We start from the raw sequence: 13,096 nt of genomic DNA, 5'->3' as shown, positions 1-13,096 counted from the left end.
GCTAGGCTAGTCCAACTGAAGAGAACAGGATTTAAAATTTTATTTAATCTCAACTAATGTAAATTTAAATAATCACATGAGGCTAGTGGCTACCAAAATGAACAACACATTTATATAATATCTCCATCACCGCGGAAAGTTCCATGGGAAGCAATTATTTGTAAGTAACAAGCTACACTAGGAATACGGACTAGGAATCAACTTTGCATACCCAGGACTTTTCCCTCTAGTGTGTAGCTAGAACTAAAATGACCTTCCAGAAAAGAAAAAGCAGCAAAGATCACTTTTACAGATGAACAAACAACGCACTCACTCTGAAACTAACTACCCATCTGACATGATTTAGTCCCTGACACCTAGAAAAAATAGGCTAGTTCCTTCATCAGTTAAACAGTGATAAGAACACCTATTATACTAATCCCTATTGAGGAGATCAAACAAGGAGTCTATGAAACTTTATACACTATTCAGTGCTACACAAAATAAGTTATTTCCATCACTGTCCCTAACTAAAGGAAAGTGATTCCTCTTTCACTATTCTTCATTATTATTCACATTCAAGTTTACCCTTCAACTTAAGTAATTAATCGATGTATTCATTGAGCCTATAAAAACACTGCCAACACGCAATTCTAAACACAGACATTGGAAATCAAGTATGTTTTCTTTAGGAAAGAGTTTCTCAATCTCAGCACTATTGACATTTTAAACTGCATAGTTCTCTGTTGTCAGGGACTGTCCTGTACTTAGCAGTATCCCTGACCTCTACCCCATCGCACCCCCAAACCACACTGTGACAATTAAGAGTTTCTAAAGACACTGCCAAATGTTCCATGGGGACAGCAGCACAAATGGTTTCGGAAAAGCCTGAAGCAGCAGGAACAGAAGCACATCATCTGACAAATAAGCATGTAAACTAATGAATGAGGTCACCCACTGGTATGTCCTCTTCTATGTGACCGCGTGAAAGGTACTGGTTTTTGTATATCAATTTCATATCCCACTACCGAACTGCATTCTTTATTATTTGATACAGTTTAATCATTGGTTCTCTAAGGCTTTCCAGGTATGTTATCTGTTATTTGCAAATAAACACAGTTTTACTTCTTTTCTATCCTTTCTTAAAACCAATTATACTGAAACTCTCACGCAATGTGGAAAGTAATGGAAACAGGCACCCTCGCCTTGATCCTGATCTCAGCGGAAAGGTCTTTCAGGTATTACTATTAAATATGATACTAACTTCAGACATAATCATTGCTTTGGAAATATGGAGGTTCCCCCCCTCAGATTTAATAATATGGTGTATGATATTAGCAGAGTCTCTAATAGTGAACCTACCTTGCATTCCTGGAATAAATCCCAGTTGGTCATAATGTCACTTTTAACGAGATATTAAAATTTTTTCAGGATCTCATTAATTAGTTTTACTGTTTTATTCCTCATTAATTTCTTTTTTATTTTTGTTTCCTTCTCTGTACTTTTTTGTTGTTGTTCATAACAGCTTTTATTCATACTAGCCTAGAAACAACCCAAATGTCCTTCAATAAGGAAGTGGGTAACAAATCATTGTATATTTGTGTTTTTTTTAATTTTTTTTTATTGTTTATTATTTTCTTTTTTTTTTTTTTAATAATTTTTTTTTTTTAACGTTTATTTATTTTTGAGACAGAGAGAGACAGAGCATGAACGGGGGAGGGTCACAGAGAGAGGGAGACACAGAATCTGAAACGGGCTCCAGGCTCTGAGCTGTCAGCTCAGAGCCTGACGCGGGGCTCGAACCCACAGACTGTGAGATCATGACCTGAGCCGAAGTCGGACGCTTAACCGACCGAGCCACCCAGGCGCCCCTTGTTTATTATTTTCGAGAGAGAGAAAGACAGAGAGCAAACAGGGCAGGGGCAGAGAGAGAGGAAGACACAGAATCAGAAGCGGGCTCCAGGCTCTGAGCGCTCAGGACAGAGCCTGACGTGGGGCTTGAACTCAGACCGCGAGATCATGACCTGAGCTGCAGTCGGCCGTCCAACCGACTGAGCCACCCAGGCGCCCCAAATCATTGTATATTTGAAGATGAAATACTACCCAACAATACAAAGGAAAGAAGTACTGGTACATAGCACCTCAAGAGAAAAAGTCTCAGACATTAAATTCTGAGTAAAAGAAGCCAGGGACACAGAAAGCACAGACCGTATGATTCCGTTTATATGAATGAATTTCTAGAACAGGCAAGATTCATCTATGGTGAGAGAAATCAGAATAGTGGTTGCTTCAGGGTGGGAGGCTTTGAGAGGAGAGTAGCTTAAGGGAACTTTCTGGGCTGGTGGGAATATTCCCTGCCTTGTTAAGGGTCAAACAGATTTATCAAAACTTACAAAAATGTAAACTTAAAATGTGTACTTTACCGTATAAACATTTTTAAAGTATTAGGGTAAAATAAAACAGTAAGACTCAGTAGCACGTAGCCACGGCCGATTAAAGCTGCTGCTCTTGGCAGCTAACGAGCCATCCGGTACGGAGCAGAGCCGAAGACAGAGCAGGTAAGCCCACCTTGGTTGGCCTCCATTTTGAAATATTTTTCCTGTTGCCTCTTGCTGAAGCTGGGAGGTTACGTTTTGAAGTGTGTGTGCGAGAGAGCGAGAGAGCGAGCGAGAGAGAGAGTAGCATTTTAAGCATTCAGTATTTTTTTTTCTCCAGAGCACTCTTTTCATCTTGCTCTTTTTCTCTCTCAAAAGCGGTACGTTATTTGGCAGTGTTTGTGGAATGAAGCCGGAGAGACTGTTAAGAGGAAGTCGCCATCACTACCAGCTTACCAAAATAGCGGATTCGGAGCCTCCGAAGTCCTATACACCCTACTTCTAATGTGATGCTTCATTATTAACAGAAACATGACTACAGACTGGGAAGCCCCCTATTCCCGGGGCCTCTCATTCATCAGTAACAAAGGCTTCCTGTAGGATAATCGTTCCGGTAGTCCTTGGGGTGGTGGCCGCACAGTTCCACCCTGGGCACCGCGCGGTCTGACAAATGCTCCGGCTGGTGGGAGGAGGGCATCGGAAGGGGATGAAGGAGAAGAGAGCCGCCTTACAAGGAGAGACTACAAATGGAAACATGGCCCAGAAATTCATTTCATCAAAACTATTCATAACCGGGGAAGTCTCTGTATATCCCCAGGGCCACGCAAACGTCAGAGAAGCCTGGAAAGAGGGACACAGACACGTACAGAAGGCTTACAGCCACAGGCCTGCCTACAGCTTTTATTATGACGCTTGCCTGAAAACAAAGGAAAAGAAAGATTTTGAGACAGAGTCAGTGTCTTGTCAGCGGTAAGCCATTTGACTCATGACAGGTATAGAATTTTTCTAAAGTTTCTTTTCCGTGTTTCATTCTGTTTCTCTTGCCTTCCTATAGGTTATGTGACATTTTATAGGATTCCTCTTGATTCATTTACGGTGCTTTGAGAATATCCCTCCACGGTCTCCCCAAGAGTTGCTCGAAGTGTAACCACTTCCATTACCTCCACGTGGACCCCTCCGCCTGTCCGCTCTTACACGCGGTGGTCTTAAGCGTTTCTTCTACATACACTGAGCTCCATGTCATTGCATTTTGATTGATTTGTTGCTCTTTTTATCATTTAAGCTGGGAACTTAATCGTTCAATTTCATTTTTTCATTGCAGTTGATGTGTTTAGTATCACTAGTTTTCCTTTGATCGGCGCTTTAAATGCATGCCATAGATGTTAGTACATAGTATTTTTCCTGTTGTTTTTAAAAATTTCTTTAATTTCAGTGTTTATTTCCTCTTCTGCTCAGAGGTTGTTTAAAGTTTTATTTTCTTTAAGCTTTATATTTTAATTCCAGTATAGTTAACATACGATGTTATATTAGTTTCAGGAACAGGGTACAGTGATTCAACAATCGTATTCACTGCTCAGTGCTCACCAGGACAAGCACCCTCTTGATCCCCATCACCTGTTTCCCCCATCCTCCAGCCCCCTCCCTTCTGGCGACCACCAGTTTGTTCTCTGTAGTGAGGAAACAGAAGTTTTACATTTCCAAGTGAAATTCTGGCCTTTCTGGTTTTTGTTTTTAAACTCTGGTTTTACTGCCTTTTACTCACATGAATGTTTTCTTTATGATCTAACATACAATCAATTTTTGAGAATATGCCAAGGTACAAAGAAAGAACGCATATTCTCGGGGCACCTGGGTGGCTCAGTCGGTTAAGCATCCGACCCTTGATTTCTGCTCAGGTCATGATCTCATGGTTCGTGAGATCAAGCCCCACTTTGGGCTCCGCACCGAAGGTGCAGAGCCTGCTGGGGGTTCATTCTCTCTCACTCTCCCCCTCTCCGCATCCCTCCCCTACTCACACACGTGCTCTCTAAATAAAGAAATCAACACTTTTGAAAAAAGCATATTCTCTATTATTAGGGTATAGCGGTTTCTATATATGCCTATAAGATTAAATACACAGAAATAAATGTGACAAGAATGGGAACATCTTTATGCGGAAAATTCTTCTTAAACGCTCCTGAGAGACACCAAAGTAAACATGAACAAATGGAAAAACGTCCCCTGTTCTCGGATGTAAGAACTCAACATGGCATTTCCCCACAGAATTGATCTATCAATTCAATGCTATCCTAATACAAATATCAACAAGCTATTTAAGGGACTGAAACAGGTTGCTACGAAGATGCACACGAAAAACAGATAACTGAGAAAAGCGGACACTATCAGTGGCACAGCAAAAAATACTAAGACGCCTCCACAGCTAAAAGAGCACGGCGGCGGCACCCAGACAGACAAGACAACAGACTAACGAGTCTAGGACACACAAGGAAAATGAGACACGACAAAGGTGGCATCTCGAGCCACTGAGGAGAAACAGACTCGGCGGTCCATGTGCTGAGAGAGCTGGGAGCGCGAGAGAGGCTTGTTAATACCCGGTGCTGGGACAGCTGGGCACAAGGCCTCAGTAGGTCAGGTACAGGGAGAGGCTTCTAGCCACGACTCCGTCCTCAGGGAATAAATGAAAAACACTGACAACTCTGACTGGATAACAGTAAGCTTTGCAGAATTTTTTTAAAACCATAAAAGAAAACCAGCAAGTGGGAGAAAACATTTGCGACACACACAACAGAAAATGCTAAAGAACTTTTAGAGACAAAAGACCAAACAGCAAACACACAAACAAACAAAATAAAACAAAACAAAACCTAAAGGAAATGACATGAACAGATAACACACACACACACACACACACACACACACACCCTTTAAATATATGAAAAAATGCTCACACTCATTCACTGTTAGCAAAATAAAGTAAAACAATACCGAGATCCTATTTCTCACCTATCAGACTGGCACAACTAAAACGAAATAGGACAGCACATGCTGCTGGGGACACAGGGCATGCAAAGTGGTATTTGCTTTCTGGAGGAAAACCACCTACACATAAGCCTTTCAACCCAGAAATCTCTCTCCGATGAATCCGCCCCGAAGATTCACATCTGACAATGAGGAAATACACATGCACAAGGACACCGGCTGCAGCGTCATTTATGACTGGAACATCCTGGAAACACCTTCAAAACCCACACAGCAGAGCTCCATGCGAGAGGGAATGACGGAGACCTCCATCAGCGGATACGGAGCGGTTTCTAAGGTATAACGTTAAGTAAAAACAGCAAACGCAGAAGAGTAGCTATGGCATGCTACTCTTCATGCAAGACAGAAGAGGCTATAACAAAACAGCTATGTATCTGCTCATTTGAAATGAAAAAGTGCAGGAAGAAAAAACTAAGAAGTAAGGCGAGCAGTTACGGAGAGCAGGCGGGAAGGAAAGAAATGGGGATGGGAGCGTGTAAGAGAGTTGAAAACCACGTATCTGTCTGCAGCCCTGACCGTCAGAACCACAGCCATAGTCCGCATGCCCTCGCACATCCAAAAATTAACAAGAGTCCCTACCGACCAGGAGGGACCAAAAGTGGAGCGCAAAGTCTAACAGTGAACCTAACCGTAGTACAAAGAGAGAACACGGCCACTTACAGAGGTATCCAAGAGCAGAACTGACCTAAACGACTTTGGAAGACAGTGTCTTGCCTATAGATTACATGGCTAAAGACAAAAATTTAGTCAGTAAATCTGTTTCTCACAGGGACATGGGTTACAAATTCTAAAACTATGTGTATTCCTGAAGTGAATAAAAATAAGTAAATATATTTCGACAATGAGAGCAGAGTTTTTCGCTTTTGAAGAAAGAAGGTACAAAAAGAGATACAATAAAATGAACCCTGTGCTGTCAGACAGGAAACCTGCCTTCCCTCTCTGCTCTGGGCCATGTGACGATACAAGAAGTCGGCAGTGTGCAAACCAGAAGGATCTCAGCAGAACAGGCTGGCACTCTGATCTCAGACCAACAGCCTCCGGAGCTGTCAGAAATAAATTTCTGTTGTTTCTAAGCCACCCAGTCTGTGCTATTTTGTTACAGAAGTTTGAATTAAGACATTAGTGAAATTCAAACAGGGTCTTCAGTTCAACTGTATTGTACTAATGCTAATTTCTTGGATCTGATAACCACACACGGGTTCTGTCAGATGTTAACACTGAGGAAGACTGGGGGAGGGATGGATGGAAACGCAGTACTCACAACTTTTCTGTGCGTCTAAAAGCAGCTCCACATAAAGAATTTTTAAAAGACTGAGAAGTATCCAAGGGCACAGAGAGTATATTGTTCAGCTGGGTGTTCCCAGCACCTCAGAGCCCTTGCCCAGCTAGCAGCGCCAGGACACGGGAAGGAAGGAAGGAAGGAAGGAAGGAAGGAAGGAAGGAAGGAAGGAAGGAAGGAAAGAAGGAAGGAAAGAAGGAAGGAAAGAATGAAGGGAAGGAAGGAAGGAAGGAAGGAAGGAAGGAAGGAAGGAAGGAAGGAAGAGGAAAGAATGAAGGGAAGGAAGGAAGGAAGAAAGGAAGGAAGGAAGGAAAGAATGAAGGGAAGAAAGGAAGGAAGGAAGGAAGGAAGGAAGGAAGGAAGGAAGGAAGGAAAGAATGAAGGGAAGGAAGGAAGGAAGGAAAGAATGAAGGGAAGGAAGGAAGGAAGGAAGGAAGGAAGGAAGGAAAGAAAGAAGGGAAGGAAGGAAGGAAGGAAGGAAGGAAGGAAGGAAGGAAGGAAAGGAAGAAAGGAAGGAAGGAATGAATGAAGGGAAGAAAGGAAGGAAGGGAAGGAAGGGAAGGAAGGAAGGAAAGAAGGAAGGAAGGAAGGAAGGAAGGAAGGAAGGAAGGAAGGAAAGAAGGAAGGAAGGGAAGAAGGAAGGAAGGAAGGAAACAATGAAGGGAAGGAAGGAAGGAAAGAAGGAAAGAATGAAGGGAGGGAAGGAAGGAAGGAAAGAATGAAGGGAAGGAAGGAAGGAAGGAAGGAAGGAAGGAAGGAAGGAAGGAAGGAAGGAAAGGAAAGGAAGGAAGGAAGGAAGGGAAGAAGGAAGGAAGGAAGGAAAGAATGAAGGGAGGGAGGGAGGGAAGGAAGGAAGGAAGGAAGGAAGGAAGGAAGGAAGGAAGGAAGGAAGGGAAGGAAGGGAAGGGAAGGGAAGGGAAGGAAGGAAGGAAGGGAAGGAAGGAAAGAATGAAGGGAAGGGAAGGGAAGGGAAGGGAAGGGAAGGGAAGGGAAGGGAAGGGAAGGGAAGGGAGGAAGGGAGGAAAGAAAGAAAGAAAGAAAGAAAGAAAGAAAGAAAGAAAGAAAGAAAGAAAGAAAGAAAGAATAAAATGACCATCAAGCTATGGTGTCTAATGAAGTACTTAAGCACATACGGACAAAACAATAAAAATGCTGTAGGTCGAAGTTATTTTACATATTAAAACAACAGTTGATCAAAGCCAGGAAATGAACCCTGGAACTGTAAAACTAAATGCTCTGAGGCGTCCGGACACTCATCAGGGGACCCACAGGAGCTAAAGGAGTTGTGTCAGTGCCAAAAATGGCTGGGGAACTGCGTGGAGATGTACTCAGTCTGCATCAATCACTGCATGTACAACCCTAGCTGCCCAGAACAAAGTGAAGAGATCAATTAATTCAGGATGAAAAGGGGAAGATTAGAAGCCCTGCAGAGCGAGGCTAGGGTTTTCTGGCTGGGAAAGGCTCCAGAAAACTCACTCTAGAACATATTCCTATATGTTCCCATATTCCTATATGTCAAACGTCTTCCTAGGAAGACGAATTCCTAGCCAAGATGACAGCTTGGCACCTGCCCTACCTGAGGACATGTTTTTCCCCATGTTTTTACAGCCCTTCAGTCGTTGAGACATTTACGATATTTGGGAATTCACGGTTACAGGTACACAGTAAACCTGAAAATGCTGCCCAGGTCACATGCTCACAATCCAATCACAAAGCAATCTCTCTAGATCCTTTCTTTGATCATCAATAAAACATGATCCTTAGGGTGAAAAAGAAGTAACATAGCAAACAAACTGCAAGCTATAATTTTTATTTAGCGTAATAAAATTTATCTGCTTGTTCTCAGAGCAGGTTTATCTGCTCATTCTCGGAGCTTCTAAAGGTGGCTCCTGGAGCTCAACTCTCCCTCCCGTACCCGAAGTAATCAGAACAGCCAGTCAATCCAGCCAAGAGGCCACAGAAAAGTAAAATAAATGGATGCTGAATAATTGTACCGTCAATAACTTGGTACAGAACTACGTTTAATTGCATTTTTTCTTTTCTTCCTTTTTTGCTTTAAGAACCAATTCAGGGGCACCTGGGTAGCTCAGTCGCTCAAGCATCCAACTTCGGCTCAGGTCATGATCTCATGGCTTGTGAGTTCGAGCCCCGTGTCAGGCTCTGTGCTGATAGCTCCGAGCCTGGAGCCTCCTTCGGTTTCTCTCTCCCTCCCTCTCTCAAATAAATAAGCATCAAAAAAAAAAAAAAAAAAAAAAAAAAGAACCCAATTCAGATTCAATGACCGTAAGCACACCCCATGCTACTGAGTGTGAGGCACTCTGAGAGACCCTTTCACATCCATTATCTGACTGGATGTAGGACCAAAATATGTGTGTTTGCTTCAGGGTTCCGTCACTTAATCACGCGGCCTTGCGTAAGCTTGTCAAAAGGATGCCTCAAAAGTTTAACAAACTTGACCTTGGTGAAAAAACTATGTGGCAGAGCCAGGATTCAAACTGCAGCCTTCTCGTCGTAGTCTGGTGTTTTTTCTATCATACCAGCATGGGCCCAAAATACTTAGCTACTGGGGAGAACTCAAAACTACTTCTCTCAGGATACTAACTGCACCATATGGCTACTGATAAATGTAATGAAAAGAAAACAAACAGCCGGAGAAACTTAGCCTGAAAGGCAGGGATGAGGGACGGCCAAGGCAAGACTTAAAACACAGCAGCCGAGCAGCGGTGCTGGACCTCAACACAGGTCTCCGTAACGAACGGTCCCACAGTCCCTGTGGGAGTGAATGTCGTTTGGGGAAGGAAATGCTCATCTTACAGAAAACAGACTGCACAGGAATTCTGTCTCCCTTCTGATTCTTGAGGGCTAGAGGACAAAGCGCTCCCTCCCCCTTTATCACCTGACCCTCACACCAGCTTGTCGGGGAACTGCCATGGCAGGAGCCACCTCAGAATTACGGGTCCCAGGAGCCCACTGAGCTGAGCGCTATGATCTTTGACAAGAAGGGTGCCAAGCACTAACGCTATCAGTCTTTTTCTTTCTTTTTTTCTCTTCCATGTTTGCCACTACATTCATCTGACCCTTTTTCACGTTCCTACAAACTATTTTGTCTCTTTCAAAACTGAATTTATTTTTTACTTTTCTAAATGTTTATTTATTTTTGAGAGAAAGAGAGACAGAGTGTGAGCAGAGGAAGGACAGAGAGAGAAGGACACACAGAATCCAAAGCAGGCTCCAGGCTCTGAACTGTCAGCATAGAGCCTGATGCAGGGCTCAAACTCACAAGTGGTGAGATCATGACCTGAGCAAAGTCAGATGCTTAACCGACTAAGCCACGCAAGCCCCGCAAAGCCGAATTTATTTTTGGCAGAACTGCTTGATATCTATAGAGGAAGAAAAATTCTTCCTGTGGATAACTGGGCAGGAAATAAGTGGAAGAAAAAACTAAAGTTTCATCTCCCCAGCCCACACTGTATTTTAAAATTAATCTAGTTTTGCTAAAATGAAAGAGAACAATAAAGATTCCTGGGGGAGAAATCTGCTTTTATGGGAAAAGATCTTACAGGAAGCGCTCTGTTGCTGAGAGCCTGGCGAGATTACTAAGTAGTAACGGTAAGAACCATACAGATGAGCTCAAATGTCAGACAAATGCAGTTTGTCTGCAATACAGATGCAGACAAACGTCAAGCCAGCCACAAGTATTTACTAAGCACCTACTAGGCCAGATCATTCAATAACTGTGTGACCACTACGATCCGCAATCTTTGGGGAAAAAAATCCAATTGTCAGGTTATACACAGAGGTTCTATTTGAAGCTAACAAAATCAAATTTGAGACGACGGCTACAATGGAACCACTTTATGACCACTTCAAAGAAAATACCACAGGAAGAAAAGACTAGTCCGTAAGGGTTCTGGTCACATACACAGTGAAAAGAAGATAAGGAATTACCAATAGCATTCCAGCCCTGTGGTGGCCAGGGAAGGGACAGTGACTACACAATTACATATCTCCAGAAAGTATCTGACTGCAAACCCAGTAAAAGTATGTTTACTAGGTCCAGGTGGAATTACGTGGGACAACTGGTTCTTCTAAAAAGGGTAAAACAGTATAAAATGATTCCACAAATCTGAATAGCCGCTAATATTCAAATATATTCATTTCCAGTAAATCTATCAAAACACATTGAATAACCACCGTTATGTGTCTCACATATGTATTTATTAATGTTTGTTTATTTTTGAGAGAGAAAGAGCATGAGCAGGGGAGGGGGCAGAGAGAGAGGGAGACACAGAATCTTAAGCATGTCCAGGCTCCAGGCTCCAGGCTCCAGGCTCCAAGCTGTCAGCACAGAACCCGGGGTGGGGCTCAAACTCACAAGCCGGGAAATCATGACCTGACCCGAAGTCAGACACTCAACTGACTGAGCCACCCAGTCGCCCTGTCACATCTTTATTTAACTTTAACTCCACGTTTTTTAAAATCATTTACCTCAACCAATGACACAAGATGAAAATAGGAGGGGAGAAGCATATATATCAAGATAAGAAAGTATTTCAAGATCAAGCCACTTGTCTTCACCAACAATTTAATGGTTCCATCCATCTATCCAAACTTCCATTAACTTGCTTCATTCAGTGTTCGAGTTTAAGATTGCAAAGTCACTGCCACAAAGACACGAAAGGCTTCTGGGAGCTTTGGAAGACGTTGATAAAACACCAGAGAAATTCTCTAAATGTATCTAAAGTCTTGTAAAAAGCCAAATCTAACCATATTCGCTCCTTCCCCTACAGCAGGGATTGGCCAATCTGGCCCAATGCCCGTTTTTATACAGTTGCAGAACAAACAATAGCTTTTACATTTTTAAATGGCTAAAAAAGAAATCAGAAGAAGAATAATATCTCCTGACGTGGAAATTAAATGAAATTCAAATGTCAGCGTCCATAGTTATTGGTGCACAGCACCTCATTTATTTACTTGTCGCCTATGACTGTTGCCCTACAATGGCTGAGCTGAGTAGCTGCGAAGGAGATCGTAGGAAAGATATTCTGGCCCAAAACATTGACCCAAACCTGCCCTAAAAGTTGCTACTAATTCGCCTTGAAATAACTGGCTTTAGCTATATAGCTTTGCACAGGAGACTCCAGATGGTTTCACTGAACGCCATTTGAGCAACATAATGCAGAAATTATTGGATCTCATTATAGCTCAGTTAAAAGCAAGTAAATCCCTATGACTTTTTTTTTTCTATTCTTTAACAAAGAAAGTAGTCTTTCACCACTTTATTCTTTCTGGTTGGGAAAGAATTACAAAACTATTACTTGTCTAACTTCCTCTACTACTTAAGAAGCCCACAGTCTTCCACATACATGCGAAATATACCAGGATGAAGATGTGTGTGTGTGTGTGTGTGTGTGTGTGTGTGTGTGTGTGTGTGTGTACACGCACGCATATATCACCTTTTCCTGAAAGGGACAGAAAACGCCAGAAAGTGCAAAGTAGGGGCTTATGGTCACTCTTTAGCATAATTACCTAAGAGTATCTGCAATGTTACCTCCTTCCTCAGAATAAAATCTTCAATATCTTCTCCCTAACGCCAAGCTTTCTGGTAGGAAATTTTTCATACATACAAAAAATTCAAAGAATAAACAGGTTGCTAAAACTTCCTATAAACCTTGCTTAGACTCTCAAGCCATGCTGCCATATTTGTTTCACCCATCTCTCCACCTTTTCTAGTGGAAGTAACTGATTCTTGAGAAAATAATCTGCAGACCATCATAACATGTCACCCTAAGAACTTCAGCAACCAGTGCCGGGATACTAATTTTCAATACCAGCATACTACTGAGGACACAAAGATACAAAACTACAGAGAGGGCATCAAAATTTTTTTCTTAAATTGTTTTCTTTTCTCCCACACAGATTAGTGAAGGTACAGGTAACCTCTGAAATCCCAATCATCCACAAAGTTAACACTGGAGTGAATGGTGGTGTACTAACTTGTACTGAGACCACAAGAGTAGTCTGATTAATATCATGATTATCGAAAGAGACCCAGATGGCTTAGGCTGCTCGACCCGCCATGCTCGACGGCCGCTCCTTCACAGCAAAGACCGTGTCTCTGGCGCTCACCTGAGGGCAGCAGCATGATACGTGTCAACGTAGTCAGAAATGAAGAGCTCTCGGTTCTTGATGACCGGGTCTGTAATGACAAGTTCTCTTCCAGAGTCTGTCAAAAAAATTAATTGAGAGGATATTAAAATTGAGCCTCCCAAAACATTTAGGAAAATTTTTGCTAGATTTTTCTTTCAGGTTCACCTCGCACTAAAGAAAGTACAATAAATAACCAGGTCTGGTCAGGAGGAATAATGTATGGCAGGCATAACAGGAAACAAGTATCTTGCTGGATGTGTTTTACACCCTTATT

General features: G+C 42.4%; 1 protein-coding gene across 1 annotated transcript in view; it reads right to left on the bottom strand.

Annotated features, from left to right (window-relative positions):
* Positions 1 to 13,096, bottom strand: part of RERE (arginine-glutamic acid dipeptide repeats) — a 422,698-nt gene that overhangs the window by 157,018 nt on the left and 252,584 nt on the right. Inside the window, 1 exon segment of the mRNA XM_053899022.1 lies at positions 12,802 to 12,898. Within this exon segment, the coding sequence (XP_053754997.1) occupies positions 12,802 to 12,898 (97 nt within the window).

Source organism: Panthera pardus, unplaced genomic scaffold (genome assembly GCF_024362965.1).
Source record: "Panthera pardus isolate Hobbes unplaced genomic scaffold, ASM2436296v1 HiC_scaffold_11, whole genome shotgun sequence".
In the NCBI taxonomy this organism is placed as follows: domain Eukaryota; kingdom Metazoa; phylum Chordata; class Mammalia; order Carnivora; family Felidae; genus Panthera; species Panthera pardus.
Note: the sequence above shows the minus strand (reverse complement) of the source record. Positions and strands in the feature narration are given on the sequence as shown.